Source organism: Hippichthys cyanospilos, chromosome 21 (genome assembly GCF_059441005.1).
Source record: "Hippichthys cyanospilos isolate Australia breed blue-spotted pipefish chromosome 21, RoL_Hcya_1.0, whole genome shotgun sequence".
In the NCBI taxonomy this organism is placed as follows: domain Eukaryota; kingdom Metazoa; phylum Chordata; class Actinopteri; order Syngnathiformes; family Syngnathidae; genus Hippichthys; species Hippichthys cyanospilos.
Window position 1 is genome coordinate 14,597,282 of NC_142389.1, and position 19,922 is coordinate 14,617,203.

General features: G+C 43.2%; 1 protein-coding gene across 1 annotated transcript in view; it reads right to left on the reverse strand.

Moving 5' to 3' along the window:
• Window positions 1–19,922, reverse strand: part of gabbr1b (gamma-aminobutyric acid (GABA) B receptor, 1b) — a 447,163-nt gene that overhangs the window by 426,065 nt on the left and 1,176 nt on the right. Inside the window, exon 2 of the mRNA XM_088404671.1 lies at window positions 6,505–6,585. Within this exon, the coding sequence (XP_088260797.1) occupies window positions 6,505–6,585 (81 nt within the window). The remainder of the gene's footprint in view (window positions 1–6,504; window positions 6,586–19,922) is intronic.

Sequence of the window (19,922 nt, forward strand, 5' to 3'; positions counted from 1 at the left end):
TGAGCGAGCAAGCACAAAAGGTTTGTTCACATAGGAAGAGGATCGCACCTCCGGACCGAAAGCAGCATTCAGCCACAGAGTGACCGTGCCTACATCAGGGTGCCACTTGATGCAGGAAGGGCTGAATGACAGGGGATGCAATTCCCTAACTCGTTTGGCCGAGACAATGGCGAGCAAAAACGCAGTCGTCAGAGAAACCCACTTGAGAGGCACCTCGCACAGGGGTTCAAAAGGAGGCCAGCACAAGAAGTCAAGCACCACATGCTGGTCCCAGTAAGAGCGCGTGGCGCACTGTAGGGTCGGAGATGCCAGGCCCCTTTCATGAAGGAATGGCAGGAAGAGGATGAGTGCCAGATGCACAGTCCAAAGTTCCAGGACATTGATGTGGTCTGCGGTGTCCGCCAACGACCAATGCCCCTGAGCAAGCGTGTGTTGCCAAATGGCACACCAGCCGGAGGGACTGGCATCCATGGATACCACTTCCCAGCGAGATGGCACCACGCCTCGAGGAGGACCAGAAATGGCCAAAGCTCTGTCACGGTTGGAGAGCTAGACACGGGCCTCACGAACCCTGAGCGAACGTTCCAGTGTCTCCAATTCCCCAGAACCAAAAAAACGTCCCAGGGACTACAGGAAAGTCCTGCAGAGTATGCTTGGAGGACTCAGTTATGGAGGACAGAGACAACCACAGAAGGCGGTGCGGACGCACCAAGTAGGACATTGCCGAGCCGTGGTCCCTTGTCTAAAGGGACCGAGCGCACACAAGCATTATAGGCCCTTGTAGCGAGGTCAACCGCCATGCGACATTGTACGTTAGGACAACACCGCATTCGCTGAGCGAGCTCATCTGGTGACAAGAGCAAGGAAGCGACATCCTCCTCCACAACAGGCATGCGGTCAAACCCAATGTTACCAGCATCCTGCAATGCCGCCAATGTATGCCCCTCAGAAGTAAGGCAGGCAAAAGCACTCGTATCGGCCGAATAGGTCTGCAAGAGATCTAAATAAAGCCCACACTGTGGGACAATGAAGGCAGCAGAAGGGCGACCATGCCAGAAAAAGTAATTTCTCCGGGTACACTGGGGACAAGGAACGTCCACCTGAAGCTCCCGCAAAGCAGCACGCAAAAGGAACACAAATGAATCTGCATCACCCAATACTGTGAGCGACAAGCCCCTCTCAGAAGGAGGGGAACCAATAGTGGAGTCCCTAGAGTTGAACTCAGACTCACGGAAGCAAGAGTCTGAAGCAGACAGAGAAATGGCATCAACACCCTTTTAAGGTCCAGTTCAACAGCGCTTTTAAAAGAGGACGGCTCACCGAAAGCCAAGGCACTTGGCACTCAGGCTGTAGGCACTCAACCAACAGTGCAGACATCCCTTTCAATTGGGAACGCAAAAGGGCAACTACAGCCTCTAACCCAAAGGCCTACTGCTGGCCGGAAGCGTAACCTTGCTTAGAGGAGGAAGCAGGCGGAACTAGATTGGCAGAGCTGCGTTTCACGCCTCGTCTGCGAATGGGCGACAGAAGACTGCCAACTCAACAGGAGGGGCAACAGACGTTACCCTTGTTGGACTCCAAAGAACCGGTCAAATCATACACGGCCATACTCACCTGTAGCAAAGAGGCCGTGTTAACGTGTCACAGCAACGCAAACAGCGGGCATCCCTTGAGTCCTGCAGCAGAATGCGACTACAACTGGAGCACAGCACAGAGCCCTGTGACTGAGAAAAGTGCAACAAAAGCTGTCAGGGCAAGAGCCGGTGTGGTACGCAAGACACAGGGTGAGAGGAACACGCCACAAAAACCGTAACAGCTGCGTGATGCAGCCGGTACAGCGGAAGATCGACAATAGCAACCAGCCGAGATCGTGTGTGAAACGCAAGCGATGCGGCACAGGCGGGAATTGAGCGAGGACGTATGCGAGACGCAGACGCGACACCAAAAGCTGGCGGGTGAGCAGGCAACATAAACTACCACGGAAACTTCACAGCAAGTCATGAAACATGGTGTTGTGGGAAAAAGGCATGGGCTTGTTTTATCATTAAATTGTTACAGTCACTTTACATTCTTATTTGCATCCAGGTTGTTTTCAATGATCTGTGAAGATCCCCAAATCATTAAAAATCTCAAGCCTACTTATTTCCCACTGGTTGCTCTATAATATTTTTGGGTGAAATACTCTATTTTGAAACTCTGTAATTCTTGGTGACAATATCAATCCAAAGTGGCGCAATGTGCATATTGCAATACACCATTCAGTTTCCGATATCGCGTATCGTATTTGAAATGCCTTCTTTTCGTAATATTTCATTTTTTAAAATCAATCCGCTCCAGAGTGGATCATGATTGTTGTCATAATATGAATCGTGTTTTATATGTAATGCCGCGTTCAGATGGAACGCGTCGTTTACACTCAACGCGAGCCATCGAGATGAAGTTCACTTTTCACGCAACAGTGTCACGCGAGGGGAGGGGAGTGAGCTTGTTGTGTACTTTACAGTGGATCTGGATAGGAGAGCATTCTTGAGAAAGTTCACTTTTCAGGGATGTGGCAAAGTCAATATTTTCTCTGACAGCACCTTTGTTCGCTTAGCACAGTGGCTATGGTTCAACAGCTGTTAAAAAAGGAAGCAAACGCTGCACATACCAGTTGTCCCAAGTTCTCCCTTCCGCCTTTCTACAAGCCAGGTGAGTCTCTTGCTTGGCTCCGTTTTTGTACTGAAAGCTCAGCTGGCCGTGTTGGGTAGCTCCGTTGACCGCAAAGCAGCTGCCATGATTCATTCCTGCCCCCTGTGTGAGCCATTGAACATCCCCGAAGCTGATTGGCTGACGCGACACGCGACAAAAGTTCAAATTTTTTAGCTTCTCGCGTCACACGTAATTACGCACCGAGCATCTCTCCATCGCGTCTATCGCGTCGCTCGGGCGCATCATCGCGCCCGACGCGCGAACTCCATTGACTACAAAACGAAACTGTCCGCTCTTCGCGCGCCATCTGAACACGGCATACATCATTCAAGCACTTCGAAAACACCACTTTAAATGTTACAATACATGACTTTTTGAGTGAGGCCATGTTAAAGCAGAAATGGGGACAGAGAAAGAGGACAAACAACAGAAAAAAAACAACTTTATGATAAAAAGATAGCATTTCCTTTGTTTTTGCGATTCAAGTCATACAGGCTGACCCGAAAAAACGGGCCCCAACTCTAATTAGGCCCCATTTCTTAGTGTTTTGTCCGAATGAAATGAAACTAGTTTATTATATTCAAAACATCACATCAAAACACTAGAGTCTTTGGCCTTTTTTTCTGCGTTCTACAGCATATGTTCTAGATGGCCTCCATTTAGCTCCGTGCATTTCTTGAGGTGCAGCACGAAGCTGTCCAGACCATCTACCCGTCGCTCATGAGCAAGTTCTGGTTCCAGCAAGACGGGGCAAGTTCTCACAACGCAAACCTGTCCTGAGATTGGCTGAAAGAGAAATTCGGAGGCCGAGTGATCAGTCTCAAGACTGATTTTGAGTGGGTACCCCATAGCCCGGACCTAAAGCCCCAGATTTTTTTCTTTCCTAAGCCCCCCTAGATTTTTTTCTTTGGGACTATCTTAAGGACAGAGTCTACGCTGGGAAACCCAGAACCATCACGGAACTCAAAAAACCCATCAGGGAGGAGAGGAGAGCCATTACCAATTCAGTCTGTAAGAACGTCATGGACAACATCGTGCTGCGCCTCAAGAAATGCACGGAGCTAAATGTGGGCCATCTAGAACATATGCTGTAGAACGGAGAAAAAAGGCCAAAGACCCCAGTGTTTTGATGTTATGTTTTGAATATAATAAACTAGTTATGACCAAAAATTCATTTCATTCGGACAAAACACTAAGAAATGGGGCCTAATTAGATTTGGGGCCCTGTATTTTAGGTTTCCACACAGTGTTCAAGTCATCCGTAGTAAGTTTCTGTATGTGTTGCCGAGAAGCTCAATAGTATCCAACGCCTATTCCTCATCAACAAGCAGTCATATGAGCAATAGAATCTCATGTTGCCTTTAATTCAAATGGAAATTTTGAGGGTTTTTTTTTCGTTTTGTTTCTTTTATATGTTAAGTAATTTTCATAATATGAAGAAAACAACCTATACAGAAGTGACCGTGTCTCATGGTTTCACTGAATGTATACTCATATTCACTGATAGAACAGTAGATTTCTCCCTTGTTTTTTGTCGAGTATAAAGAGTACAGTGGTGTGCAATAAGAGACACGTGTGGCAAAAAGCTACCTGTGTATTTCTGCCACATCAGTGCCATGTGAAACAGTATACTGCTGGGGAAATATTAGTAACACAGTCTCAGGCATGTTTGAAATACAAACTGTTTTTTTTTTTTTTTAAGAGACTGTTTTACATGTGCTCATAGATGTCAATGCTGTATGGCTTCAGAAAAAGAATATACGGAATTTGTCTAATAATTTCCTTCTTTTTTTTCAGTCATTGTTCATATACAGAATATGCCATAGATTTTTTTTCCCAGCATTGCCCAATAAATTACAATACGTATCACAACTAAAAATGTGCAAACGAAAATACAACTACTGTTTCAAGGACATCATTGATCATTTGTTAGGAATTATTCAATTGTTTTGGTCTGACTGGTAATTAAACTCCTTTTAAATGCTTGTGGTAAAACATTGCAGTATTTGGCTAGAGCCAAGCTAGTATAGGCACTATTGAATTTGACTGTAAACTCGATTGCCTTTACACCAGCTCAGTAGGCTGGTGGTAGAGTGTCTGCCCTGAAAATAAGAGCTCGAGGGTTCAATCCATAGCCTGATCATACCAAAGACCTTAAAAAAAAAAATGGGACCCCTCGCCTTCAAACTTGACACTGGAATTGGGGGTCAGATCACAAATGATTCCCAAGCTCACCATTCCCTCAGGAGATTCCTCAAATATGGAGAACACTTTGATGCGTGTGACAATCAGTTTAACCATTCACCCTTTTTTAAGTAGTAAAGAAAAAAAAAATACAGTTTTAGAACCAGTGGCATAGAAGACAACTCTAACCAAAAATCTGTAATTTCTACTATTATAAAATGATCATGACTTAATTAGGAGCAGTTTGTACTTACAGTATCACTTGTCACACATGCAGAATGGATGGATGTAAAATGTATTCATCAAGCGGCAAATATGTTTTGGTTATTTTTTAGACATTTTTCAAATTTCAATCTTTTTCAATTTTTTTGGCACTCCACAGGTCTGGTCGTTCATTATTGAGTTCTACATAACAACAAAAACAAAAAATGATGCATCTCCCTGCCTCTCTCATACACACCATTGTGATCACAACAGTTACCAGCCCCGCTTTCCATTAACAAGCAGAAACACCAAGTGAAAATATTTTCAGAAAGATGAAACAATGCAGATTAGTGAATACCATAATTCCCCAAATTTAAAACTCACCTGTGTAAAAGACACAACCTTAATTTTGGGATAAAATGCTGGTATTTTCTATATTACCGTGTATAAAATGCATCAACAAATTGGAAACGATGTAAAAACTGGCAAAACAAAATTAATATAATCTTATAATCTTTGCAAAATCTTTATATTTTCTTGTGTTCATATCTGTAAATTATATACAGTATTTGTTGTGCATTAAGTTAAGCATGTTTCAGATTTCCCACATTGTGAGCGATCAATTAATGCCTCGCCAGTGTAATGTCTTCAAATCTTTTCCTTTTCCTTGCGACGCAGTTTGAGTTCATTTTACCATAAAGACCTGAAGTTGAGCAACAACTGTGTTTCACCAAGTTTATGATTGTGTATATATGCCAAAAGACCACAATTAATAAACGAGTCAAATGGAACACCTTTCTGTGTGCTCTAACCGGTGCACTCTGTTGAATTAGCTGGAGACATCATAAGTTCTAAATGATGTTCTTGGTTTTAGTAATATTATTGCGTGTGAATAAGTATAGACTTGGATGTTAGTTAAGTCTGCCAGCTTCTTTTATTGAAAACACGGGCTGTTGTTAGCTGCAACAGGCACTTGATGATAACAGCGAACTGACGTCCCACTCTTCTAGCGTGTCCCATTACGGTCATTATTGTAAGTTTGAATACGCCTGATATAAAATGCATATTTGTACGTCAAAACGCAGCTTGTATGACTGAAAGATCAAGCTTTGTCGAATGGTGTCAAGCCAATCTTGAGGGAAAAGAGGCTATTGGGCAGTTGCACATTAATGAAATGTGTACATTGGGGGAGGTTAGAAGTGGGTATACAAAATGCTTACTCGAAATAAAGTGGGTAGACGCCGTATACCCTCCACTACACCACTGGTTACACTGTCCCCATATTAAGATGTGCAAATAAGCATTGTGCAACCTGCAGCAACAGGCAAACTCAAACATTGTATATGCCACAGTGACTGCTTTCTTCAGACTACCAGAGACATTGTTTCAAACAAACACTTGAGTGTGAGGCAGCATAGTGATTACCGGCAGATGTATTGTGTGCAGATGTGATGAGTAAGGGCGATGCAGCAAAGAAAAGAAGAAAGAAGGGCACCATCTTTGCATCTGAGGAAGAAGAAAAAAAACAAGAGTATGCATTTAGTAAAGTGAAAAAGGCAATTTGACAAGTAGAAGTGAATCCAACAGCTTACTTATATAATTGTTTTTTTTTCTTTAGGTGTGTCAGAATAAACAAGGAAAACAATTCAATCTTACACAAGTGTAAGATAAGTTAATGATAAACTGGCTGTTGCACTGATGCAGCGGCATTGTTTCATGTGCTCCAGCTGCTCCAAGGAGCCGTGCCGGCTCCATATTGTCTATGCATAGACATTGGGATATGTGAGTTGGAAACAATGTTCAAAGAGCGACCGGAGCCTGCCATTTGTTAAATAGCCATGTGATGCCACAGATTGAATCATGAGACCCACCACGTCTCAGCAACAACTTTTCAATCAAAGGCTGCAGCCCGAGAGCTCGTAGAGAGAGACTTCACAATGAGGCTGACACACGGTCACGCTCTCCTTCGAGCTCTCCCCACTGCAGTGGTAAAACTAAAACTCTGACTCCTGAGTTATTATTTACACCTCTCCTTGGGTCATTTGTGGGGTATCGAGCCCACTTCCAACCCAACAACAAGATACAGAAATTTTGAGGTGTAAAAATTAATAGAGTAATCAAGGTATTTTTGACAATCGAAAGATCCAACTATATAAATAATAAGCACGTGTGATGTTTATGACAGAGATTTAAATTGTAAGAGAGCATTCAGTAGATGTTAATGAGAGCTATTTTAGTGGATGTTTGAGGTCATCCTAAATAATGTCCCTGTTGGCCCCTCATACATTTGATACATCTTTTGTGTCACACATTGATGCTAATAAAAAATCCTTACCAAACTGATTTTTTCAAACATTCCACATTTTGCTCAGCATGCAGTAGCACGTGCAAAACATGAGGCTCATTGTCACTTCAGTTTGCAAGCTCGCAGTGATATTCCTGCTCACTTTGGGTTTGTTCATGCGGAACAGTTTTGGTTCTTAACGTGGATTCGATCGAACCATAGGGGTTCGGTGAGTCGGTCCCAGGGGTTCGGTGGAGCCTCTGCCGCAGAGGTCCACTGCTGAGTCTAGTCTGCAGTTAGTCGGCACAGTCATTGAAAGCGTCCTGCTCTGAGATTTCCTACCGGTCCTACTGAGCTAAGCTAACGATAGCGCAGCATTGGGTTGGGTGATTAAGCATATGAAACATGTAGGGTTCGGTGACCGCTTAGAGAGGGCTGAATAAGTGTCCGAGTGAGACTCCCTATCAGTCCGCTTTGAGAGCGCAGGATAAGCAGCAGATTGAGCCCTCCTTCTCAGTCAGCACTCAGTCTTGACAGCACGGTCTCTGCCACCCACTGAAAGATTGCGACAGCCCTCCCCCGCTCCACAATATAAATGTAAGGGTTCGGTGAATGAGCAAATGAAACTGGTAGGGTTCGGTGCCTTCAAAAAGTTTAAGAACCACTGCATTATACACTTTAAAGGAATATAAGAGTTTGAGCTTAACGCAGTTCATTAGATGTTGCTACATTCTGTGTATGAGAGTGTGAGACTGTAAAGTGAACAAAACAATATGGGGTGCAAGGGAGTGTAAGAATGGAATGTTTCAGAGCAAACGGTGCTAGTCGCGGGGACGAGATGACCCAGAGGCACCTGGCGGGAAACAACTGTGAGGAAAACTACAATCAGGAGGAGTAAGCAAGCGATTCTGCAGGGAAAGAAAGACCAATGAGAGCAAGCTAAAGTTAACTGCAGTATACACATAGCCAATAAAATAATGCCAGGATGCCTTTGTTGATGTGTCATTTGCATATTGTGTAGTATAACTCATTGCTGGGCAACTCGGATGGAGAGTACGTCTGCTGGTGGCAACAGAGGCGTACAGGGCTGTATTGAGAGGGACCCGAGACCCAGGTGCTTGTATGAGATCAATCAATCAATCAATCAAATTTTATTTATATAGCCCTAAATCACCGAAGTCTCAAAGGGCTTCACAGAATGAAAAGAGGTCATACAGAGACATCTTTTCAATGTAAGGTACACAACAGCATCCCCTGTCAAAGCTCCCAGAAGGGGAAGGAAAAACTCAAAAACCCCAATTTGGGGAAAATCAGAAACCTCCAGAAGGGACCACAGGTGGGAGGAGCCCCCTTCCAGGCCCACAGGTTGAAGTGGATGCTGCATGTACCGAACACAGAAACAATATAAATTACAGAAAACATATTGTGCTATATAGTGCAGTGATGTCTTGACAGCAGGCAAAGCCATTGGGCAGGAACCATCCCGCATTCCAGCCAGGTGGACCGCAGACGGCTAGACTCCTAACCCGTGATGGTCGACCAGCGCAGGACCCAATGGAGGCGGTCAAGTCAACCCTCACCATCTAGCTAGCCCCCTCTCCCGGCCGGAAGAGGGGGGCAGGAAAAAAGAAGAAGGCTGCAGACAGGCTAATTTAACTAAATGCTTTTGAGTATAGATGTGTTTTTAGTCGGGATTTAAAGATTTCTACCGAGGTGGCTGCGCGAACTTCCATAGGTAGGGCATTCCATAGTACTGGCGCGCGAATGGAAAATGCCCTTGATCCCGCAGACTTCTTTTTAGCCCGTGGGGTCGATAGCAAACCGGCATTTTGTGATCGAAGTTGTCGGGACGGAACATAAGGTGATACTAAGTCGACGAGATAGGAAGGAGCTAAACCGTGTAAAATTTTATAAGTAATTAACAACACCTTAAAATCACATCTCACGTGTATTGGAAGCCAATGCAGGTCAGCTAGAATCGGAGTAATATGATCAAACTTTCTCGTCCTTGTCAATAGTCTCGCCGCTGCATTCTGTACACACTGCAGGCTTTTAATGTGAGACATGGGAAGGCCAGAAAACAAAAAGTTGCAATAGTCTAGGCGCGACGTAACAAATGCATGAATTAATGTTTCTGCATCGCTAAGAGAAAGAATAGGGCGAATTTTAGCTATATTGCGGAGGTGAAAAAACGCCGTTCTTGTCATGTTATTAATATGTGTTCGAAAGGAGAGAGTTGAGTCAAATATCACGCCGAGATTTTTTGCAGAACTACTTTGGGAAATAATACAGTTTTCTAGGTTCAGCGTGGTATTCTTAAGCAGGTGCTGATGATGAGCAGGGCCAATAAATAACATCTCAGTTTTATTAGGGTTGAGAAGCAGAAAATTGGAAGACATCCATTGTTTAATCTCGGCGAGGCAAGCCTCCAGTTTACTGCACTTGCACGGATCCGTTATTTCTAAGGGCATATAGAGTTGGGTATCATCAGCATAGCAATGAAAACTAATAGCATGTTTACGTATAATATCGCCGAGAGGAATCATGTAGATGTTGAACAGTAAGGGGCCAAGTACTGACCCCTGCGGGACACCACATGAGACGGAGAAAGACTCAGAGATCGCGTCGCCATAAGAGACACTATGCGTCCTTCCCAGGATGTAAGATCTGAACCAAGAAAGTGCTGATCCCGAGATACCAACACATGATCTAAGACGTTCTATAAGAATATGATGATCAATAGTGTCAAATGCGGCACTAAGATCAAGCAGTAATAATATTGATGAGATGTTGGAATCCGAGGCTAAGAGAAGATCATTCGTCACTTTTACTAGGGCTGTCTCAGTTGAGTGGTTGGCCCTAAAACCTGACTGAAGGAGTTCAAATCTATTGTTGTCTATCATAAAATCACTAAGCTGTTGTGTTACAACTTTCTCGAGAATTTTGGCGATAAACGGAAGGTGTGACACTGGCCTATAGTTAGCGAGATCTTCAGGATCTAGGTGTGGTTTCTTAAGTAATGGTTGAATGACGGCCGTCTTAAAAGCTTCAGGTACAATGCCAGAGGAGAGTGACAGGTTGATAATATTCAAGACAGACGACCCCAAGATCGGGAACAACTCTTTGACGAGTTTGCCTGGAAGCGGGTCGAGCATGCAGGACGTCGGCTTTGCTGCATTAACCAGTTGTGTAAGACACTCCAGGGATACTAAATCAAACTGGGACAGGGTAGCCAGACTTTCATGAACCTGATTGTCCGAACTAGCATCAACAATCACAGTTGAGGTGGTGAGCGGCGCTGCCTTTTTTATTTCTTCCCTTATTAGCTGAATCCGCTGAGTAAAGGATTGCATGAAATCGTGTGCTGAATGGAGGGAATTTTGATTAACCTGCTGCTGCTGTGTTAGCTGCGCTACCGTCTCAAATAAATACTTTGAGATCTGTGTGTTAGGAATAAATCCACTCGTGTGTGAAAATGCCGGCTTCCTGATACCTTTCTATTGCAGAACGAGCGTGCAAACTGTTGGATGAGTGGCAGTTGGGTAAGGTCACAAATTGGAGTCAGATTACTAACTTGAGTTTATGTTGATTTAGAAATAAAATTCCAACAATTTATGGTGACCCCGACGTGATGCAGGAGAGGTAAAAGAAGTCTGGGACTTCAAGAAGTCTGGGACTTCGAGAAAAACCACAAGAGTCTGGGACTCGGGTCTGGGACCCACGTCCACACCAGGTGACGACCTGATAAAGGAGCCACACGTCCGACCATCTTTCCTCTTGGGCCCACAATGAAACAAGGTAGGCAGATTCCTTTTCAAATTCTGCACATTGGCAACGCTAAATTATAAGAGGAAGGAGGAGCAGAACGGCGTAAAAGTGTAATAGTGTGGACGTTAGTAGGGTATAAAATCTGGGATTTACTTACTAGAATAGTTTGGAACTATTCGTGGTTACGATACGGTTTAAAATCTGGGATTTACGTATCAGTGTGAAAGCGGTGTGAGTGTGAAAACTAAAATTGTTCTGCGTAAAAAGTGATTGGGACACGCACGGGTGGATTTCGAGATGGCGAATAAGAGGAAGTGTGATAGTGGTCTCGGGTGTGGCACTTCAGACGAACGGACTGAAGTCTGGTCGGAGATTAATGGTCATTACGCTAAAACTGAATCACAGTTGATTAGTGGAACAGAAAGTAAGAAAATTAAGAAGGAAAAGAACTGTGTCAGAAGTTGTTTCTGAAATTAAAGAAGGATGAATTGTTTCGCGGAGAACCTGGAACATGGGACATGTCGAAGTTAGCGCGGCAGTTACAGAAAAAGGAAAGCAGAATGTTGTAAATTTGGTTGTGAAAGTTATGGTGGAAGATGGCATAAAACAATGGATGAGTTATGGAGGGAACTAGAAAGTCAGTTGCTAGCATGTGTGGAAAAGGAGAAGCAAAAAGTAAAACAAGCAAAGTGGAAAAAGTGTGGGTGAAATGGAAGGAGGATAAAAAGGTTAATAGAGATAAATGTACATTTGCACATTTGGCTAAGGATTTTCAAATGACAGAAAGGGAAGTCATTGCAGTGGAAAAAGAGTTGAGGGAGAAGATGGAGGAAAGTGGATGGATAAAGAGGAGAAATTTAACCAGAGAAAAATAAAGGAGTATGAAAAGTTGCAGCGCAATTTGTATGAAATGTGTTTGATGATGACTGCTGGGGCTGCTGGTCAGGTGGAAAAAGAGGGTCACTTTGACCCACCATTGGGGGTTGCAAAACAGGGCAGGATTGCTGCACCCCCCGAGCACACTGAGCCATCCCAAACTGCATCTAATGGTCAAAGATTAGCTTTGCAAGCCTCAGTTTACGAACTGGGTGGGGAAGGAATTTTTGTAGGGACTGCCAATACTGGAATGACTGACCAGACAACACTCCAACACAAAGACATACATCTTGACGGAGCAGTTAGACAAGCAAACTGTGGACAATGTGCATCCCAAGATCCAGAGTGGTTGTCCTTAGTGGACAAATTTAGAGCCAGTATGAGGAAAAAACAGACACAGACATTGAGACAGGGGAGGGGGGAACCCATTGTTTGATTTCACACTCCCCCCTCCAACTGACTCCTCACCTCTTGCCACGTACATATGACGCGTGCACTCAACAGAGGATGACTGGAGAAGACAAGCAACAAATGACAACAACTGTTTGACCCCTAATTATGAAAAGAGTCAGATCAGACCACAATCTGGATTTCAATCTAGACCATCTGATAGATATACCTGACCAATGAGAAATTACCCCATGATACCAGCCTCTTGTGGGTTAGTTTATCAAGAAATGACGTTGAAAAATTTAGATTTTTTGCAGAAGAGGCTCCCCGCATTAGTGGGTGGCGCCAAGCCCTGGATCCAAGCTTTCAGGAGACACACTGATGGTATGAATTTGGCTTGCGGCGACATGGTAAGATTAATCCAGGCATGTTGTTCCTCAATTCACCAATCTGATGAAGTCCTGAGGCGTTCCAGCCTTAATATGGTTGAACCCGATTGGTTGTTTGCTCCTTTCACCATGCGACTGTTTGCTGTGCTCCAGGATCTCTTTCCTTCTTCCGCGTCAGCCATAGCAAAACTTCCAGACTTGAAACCCACCATGGATCCCGCTGCACACCTCAATGCTTGCCAGACCGCATTGACAAATAGGCGGCTCTCGCCAAGCTCCAAATCAAGGCTGCTTCAGGTGTGACGGTATGGACCATTGGTGGAGACAGTGCACGTTTCCTTGGCTAGAACAAAGCCAGTACCAGGGCCCTCCTCCCCAGAGGGGAGACAGAGGAAGACAACCTCCACGAGGCAAGGACTTGAGCAGAATGACCCTGCTCCCTGGCGACAACAACAACTGAGCAAGCCACACTAGCCACACCTCTATGCAGATGACGATGACTGGGCCAAAGATGGGTATTGTTGGTCTTCACACAACTCTACCTGTCTCCACACAACAAAATTACTTCTATTGCTAGACAAACTCTCACCCACCGCTTGGTGTTGACTGAAAATCAAACACCTATTCATCGCATGTGGCAAGACCTATGAACAAAGACACAAGCAGCTATCTACATGAACTAAAGGAGGGAGGGAGTGTCTACTTGACGTTCCTGCGGTGAAAACCCTGAATCAACTTGTTCTCCTCCTGCCTCAGCCGACTCTCTCCATCTCACACTGTTGTATGCCTGCAGCAATGATTTAATTATTAGGAAGCATTTCAAACAATCAAAGGCGATGAGTGGAAATTGACTAGTCACCAAATTTTTGTGGAGAGACGAGGCATTGCGACGTACACATCACTGACAGATAAGCAATCTCAATTGTTCATGATAGGTGAGTCATTCACACCACACATAACTGGCTGTAGGAGCAGGCTGGGAGGCACGTGAACTGGGACCCATGGTGTGGTAATGCCAATTGGCCAGTGATTGAACACAAAGTGAAATTTCCTTGGTAATGTATTCCCAGAGCACTGAATGTTTTTGTATCCAGGTTGACGCTGTGGATCCTGGGTTGCTGGAGCATGTCACATGCTCTCGATTTCACGGCAGGGAGCTCGCGGACCACGAGGACGCCGCTCCGCTTTTGGACAAGTTGCCGGACTTGTTGTGGTCCGGGGGCGCCGCTGACATAAGTTTTTGCCACCCCGTTCTTCCGGTATCATTCAAAGTGACACATCATCATTTTGGAGTGCTCCAATGCACATGCAAACCTAAGTCGGCAGGTCGCATTACTAACACTCTTTAGGGACGGTGTGAGGTCGGAGTCCTTGAGTTATCAGACTCCTCTTTCCACACTCCCATTCTCCCAGTTTTGAAAGCGGATTGTGTAAATTACCATATGGCATATGACTTTAGGAAAATTAACAAAATTACTGAAAACGCCTTGCATTCTTGTGCCGCAATCAAACATCGCTGTTTGAGCAGGTTGAGCCCGACAATGCAATAGTTCAATGTGATTGATTTGGCTGATACATTTTTTTGCCTGCTACTGGCAGAAGAGTACAGACAATATTTTGCAGGAGGCTAAGCCCTGGGATTTTCAAAATAAGTATTTGCACAAAGTGCAACAAACGGAAGAGGTACCGGAGGGCGCGATTTGATCCAATATGTTGACAACTTATTAATTGGTGAGTTGGCTTAAATCCGTTTAACAACTACTCCTTTATATCTTACTCGACTTGGTGAATTGGGGTTCACAAAACAGTGTCAAGTGTCACAAAACAGGTTACAGTGATGCTGACGACAAGTGCAATTTTCGACATGACTGCGTTGAGATGCCATATGCTATTGGTCGATTAAGGTCACCCGGTCTCACTCACGGAGATGCTATTGGCCGGCGTCACGTCAATCACAGAAATGCCGATATGCTATTGGCCGAACGCCTTTATCTAGCTTGATGGCACAGCTGGTCGGGATGGAAGGAAGGAGAGAAAATGAGTGAAAAACAGAAGGAAGGAATGTTGTGAAGACTTTGCAAACTTCATCTGTTAGACATAGCTTCTAAAATTGCTAGTAGCGGTAAAGGAAGAAGTAAGAGGATGATGACAATAGAAACGAAGCAGGAGATAATAAAAAAAAAAAGAGGGAGGCACACGCATAGTTAACCTTGCTCGTGACTATGGACGGAACCGCTCGGCAATCTTCTAAGGGCAAGACTTTCCTTGCCGAGGTACGGACCTCGCTCGACAACAAAATGGAGAGGCTTCTTCTATTATGGATTAAAGAGAAGGAAATTGCCGGTGATATGTTTTAGCATCTCCGTGACTGACACCGTGACTGAAACAGTGACTGTGACATTGTAAGAGCAATAGCATATCAGCGTAATTGTGTTAACATTAACATTAACACATAGGTAAATGTCAATTTTCCTTTGTATATGTTTTTTAATTTAACTGTTAATGTTACTCATTTTTAATATGTGTTTGAAGTCGTGATGTTTTTACCTAAGGTTTTTGCACGCGTTGCACGCATTCACGAATTAACATAGGTTTGGATTGCCCGTCATAAGAGCAGTTCGAGTTACGAGCGTAGCCGCTGAACGGATTAAGTTCGTAACCCGGGGGCCCACTGTAAATTCCTGCTTATAGTTTTACTCGAAAGATGAATGGATGTTGTAGCAAATGCTAACTCTCAACATTGGTCTCTGTGGTTGGGCTCTTCTACAACATTACAAAATGCTAAAAATGTAAAAAATACATTATATACAAAACAAAGTATCTACACAGTTCATCATCCAATATTACATAAAAGTAGCACTCTGTAGAAGTTATGAAAAGTCATTCGCTGATTAATTGACTATTAAAATCATCAGTGATTGCCCTATGATAAATTGTTCAGTCACCTGACCTTGGCGCCTTTCTGTCTGTTTGATGATGTGCCACAAGTACGCAAGTAGTAGCTTGCATTTCCATTAGAGATTTTCTCAAAATAAAAGTGATACTTCGGCAATTTCAAGTACAATTTCAACATAGCTTTTTACACTGAAGTGTTTTTTGCATTTAGTCCTCCGGGCTTCGGTGAAAAACTCATTTAAACTGTTAGATGTTTGCATCAGATTAAAAAAAAAACTAGCACATAGTGAGCGAAGTAATTTACATAACTCACATTTGATCAAAAATGGTACTGGGGTGGAGGGCACTCAAATGACTAGCTATGGCCCTGAAATGACCATTTGCGACTTGTGCGTTGACGACACGAGACACTCAAAACGTACATCGCGGTCATACGCTTCAACAACTCTGTCGCGATCTGGCATTGCGAGTGGAGTGAGGAGGTGCGAGGGAATGGACCCAAGGTTGCAAGGAAGCCAGGAGGGGATGTGCTCCAAAACTGAGGTTTTAATTATCCAACAAGGCAGGAACAAAAGTAGACAAAAGCTGGGTAAGGTACAAAGGAACGAGAGCTAAACTAAACTTACAGGGGAAGAGCAGCCATGTGACTGGGGGACAACGAGGAACGCGACAACAAGGAAACAACAGCAGGGAGGTGACAATTGCAATAATGCGACGACTGGCAGTGACAAATCTGCAGTTTAAATTCACATGACAGTAATTACAAATAAGGCGAAACAGCCGGGAGAGAACAAGAGACAGGGGAAGCAGATTGGGTGACACGCAAGGGGCAGGAACACGCAGGCAACAGGTGGACGAAATCAAACTAACGGACAGGGAGGAGAGGCAGACGCGGGGAGGAGACAATCCTATCTGAATGTCTAAACAACCAAATTCGCCACAACTCAACCCACAGCAGAAGAAAAACCCAGGCAGAACGTCACACATTTACAGGTAATTCAGTGGAATCATTAAGCTCCTAAAAAGAAGCTTCATTCAAGTTCAACAAATCTCATGATGCACATCAACTGACACGTTTGTATAACCATAGCGATTTGTAGCAAATGTAATTTCTCCAATGCAAGAACTTGGATGCATAAAACCAATGAATCTTAAGTCTATATTAAGTGTATATATAGTGCACATTTTTTTTCTTTTCTTTTTTTTTTGCTGTAATTGGTTTGTGGTTCGAGTTATGATGAACATCCACTTGAAACATATACAGTAGCTGGTGCTGTCTCTTTGAGTTCCTGGCTAAAGCAGAATATACGCTCAAAACAGTATGATTTTTGAAAGGGCACCCTAATGTGGAGCCCCCACAAATAGGAGGCTGGGCTAACATAAGCACTCCTCTGCACAGCACACTGCTTTTGTGTGACTGTGATTGTAAGCATGGCAGCAGTCTAGGTATATTGGACACTGTAAATTGTCCAAAGGTGTGTTTGTGTCTATAAGTGGTTGTTGTTGTAGTTGTTGTTGATATGGTTTTTGACAATTTGAGTGGCCTGCAATCGACTAGCAACCAGTTCGGGGTCAACAACGACCGATAGGATAGCCTCCAGCTCTTCAGCCCTACGGGAGAAATACAGGATGCTCCAAGGGGGGGGTCCTGCTGCCGGCTGCTCTAAAAACCACATCATCCAACTCACTACGTATGTAATATCAAAAGCGGCCACAAGCAGCGCCAAAAAAAACAAAGATCAAGCACAAACGTATTAACTGTAAAACTAAATCATTTCCAAAACATTATTTCGGGCGCAGTATAACACCATACCCTCGAGGCCTGGTACCAGTTGATCCACAGACCAGGGATTGAGGACCACTGGTCTAGACAACTCTTGCTATGCTTTTATTTTGCTGCAAACTGTGCAAACAGGAAGTTTGGTGAGCTTTCCAGCGTGGTATTTACGCAGATGGGGAAAAGAAGTGATCATATCCGTGCCAATTGAGATGCGTGTTGAATTCTTACAGAGGCAAAGCCTGTATGCATAATGTTGTTTAATTATTAAGGTCTTATTTAAAAAGCTACCAAGTGACCAATCAGGTAATTGCTGTCGAATTGTCAGCTAATTTAAGTTTCTTTTACACCTGCTGTGAATGTCCATCCATCCACCCATCCATTCATCCATTTTCTTCCGATTATCTGGGGTCGGCTTGCGGAGGCAGCAACCTCAGCATGGAAGCCCAGACTTCCCTCTCCCCGGCCACTTCATCCAGCTCCGCCGGGAAGATTCCCAGGCCAGCCGAGAGACATAATAAATGTCAATGGTTTTAATTTGGGCAACAGTTTAAAAATGAAATAATTTTAATATATTACAAATATTAATTTATATATTGAGAAAATAATATTTTGGAATATGAAATGACAATATATCTTGTTCTACTTTTTTGTTTCATCTTATTTTATACTATAAAAGCTATACAGTTTATAGTTATCTTAAAAAATAGTCGTTGTCAACATGCTATTTTTGAGGAAAAAGGCATGTTCCTTACGAATCAAAACTGAAAATAATACACAATCTCTCTTTGTTATTCTGTCTTGCAAAAATGACCCACATAGTTTGATGATTCTTTGCACTTGTATAGACTGAAGCAGAAATAATTTTTAAGTGATTGAACAGAATCGTTTTGAATCAAAAATCATTGAGAATCGAAAATCGATTCGAATCCCAAAATTGAAATTAAATCGAATCCTGAGACAGCCAAAGATTCCCACTCCCAGTTGTTGTGGCATTATTTTCAATAAAAGAAGCAAGCAGATTGAACGTCTGAATCCATCATTGTTCACACACAGCAAAATTACAGTAGCTTTTAAGAAGAAAGTGATTCTTGTAGCAGTGCAGGTTGCAAACCTTGAGGCTGCTACAAGGTTTCGGGTAACGGCCCTCGCACGTCGATCTAGAGTGGAGCCTGTAGCTGACCAAGTAGGATAATGAGGTACAATCAGCATTCACATTTACAGTATTTCAATGGCCCTCTTAGTGAAACTCTGCCTAAGGCTCTCACTAAGGCACACTCAGCTGCTCTGTGCGGGAGTCGCTACATGGTCTCTCTCACTTGCTTGACCACTCACTCACCCGCAAGCAACACACAGGGCTCACTCACTATACACGCAGCAAATATAAAACTTGCAGATATGAACGCAAGAAAATATGAAGAAATTACAAAGATGACATTTATTCTGTTTTGCTATGGTTTTTACAATGTCAACAAACTCTTATTAATTATTAACTATATTTGGGCAATTATGGGGTATTTTGTTTGGATACTAGATTTGTAACAAATGCAATACATAATTTATTAAGTATTTTGACAAAATATGATCAATTCTTATCAATATTATATCAATACACTGCCTTCATAAGCACTTCCTTGCTTATGAAACAGTCATGATTCATTTAATTTTGACCTAAAACAGAAGTTGCAGAAGGCTAAATTAAAATGGCAGTGATAATGACTTGTGGCAGGACAATCATACACAGCTATGACTATAGGGAATGACTGAATTAATATGACCAGAGTGTGCAAATCCCTTTACCGCTCCTGTCTTAAAGGAGAAATAGGAGAAATGCCACTCAGAGAGCAATTACAGTGTGTGGTACTTTTACTGGGCTCTTCTTGTGCATAGATAAAATGCCTTGCCTCTGCTTGATACCACACTTATATTAGTGTGCATTTATATATAATAGCCACCCAAATATCACAGGGTGCATGAAGTTAATATAGTAAATTAGCAAGCATCTTATTCTTGTATGCAACACTAATATTGTTGGATCAAAACATTTGCAGAAATATGCACACATACAAAAAACAACGTCCTCCTTTGACTGCAAAACGCAGCAAATCTGGCTATTGCTGTTGCCTAGCAACCATTCACATCCACTAGCTCCTCTGTGTGGATGAGGCACCAATGATGGTTTGTCTTGTATAGTTACCATCACAGCTTTATCACAATGTTCCCCCTTCAACCCGTCTTCCATTCCATCCGCCTCATTGACAGGGTAAAGAAAAGAGAATATGCACCATGCCCTGGTTATTTCTTGATAATGTATAAGCTGCATGCTTTCATGCCAACATAAAACTGATTTTGTGATTTTTTTAAAATTTAATAATCCTTAACCAATACAAATTCAAGCAGTCCATCAAAAGCATTTTTTTAAGGACACTGACAAAAATGTAAGACCTCTCCTTGCTGGTAAGAA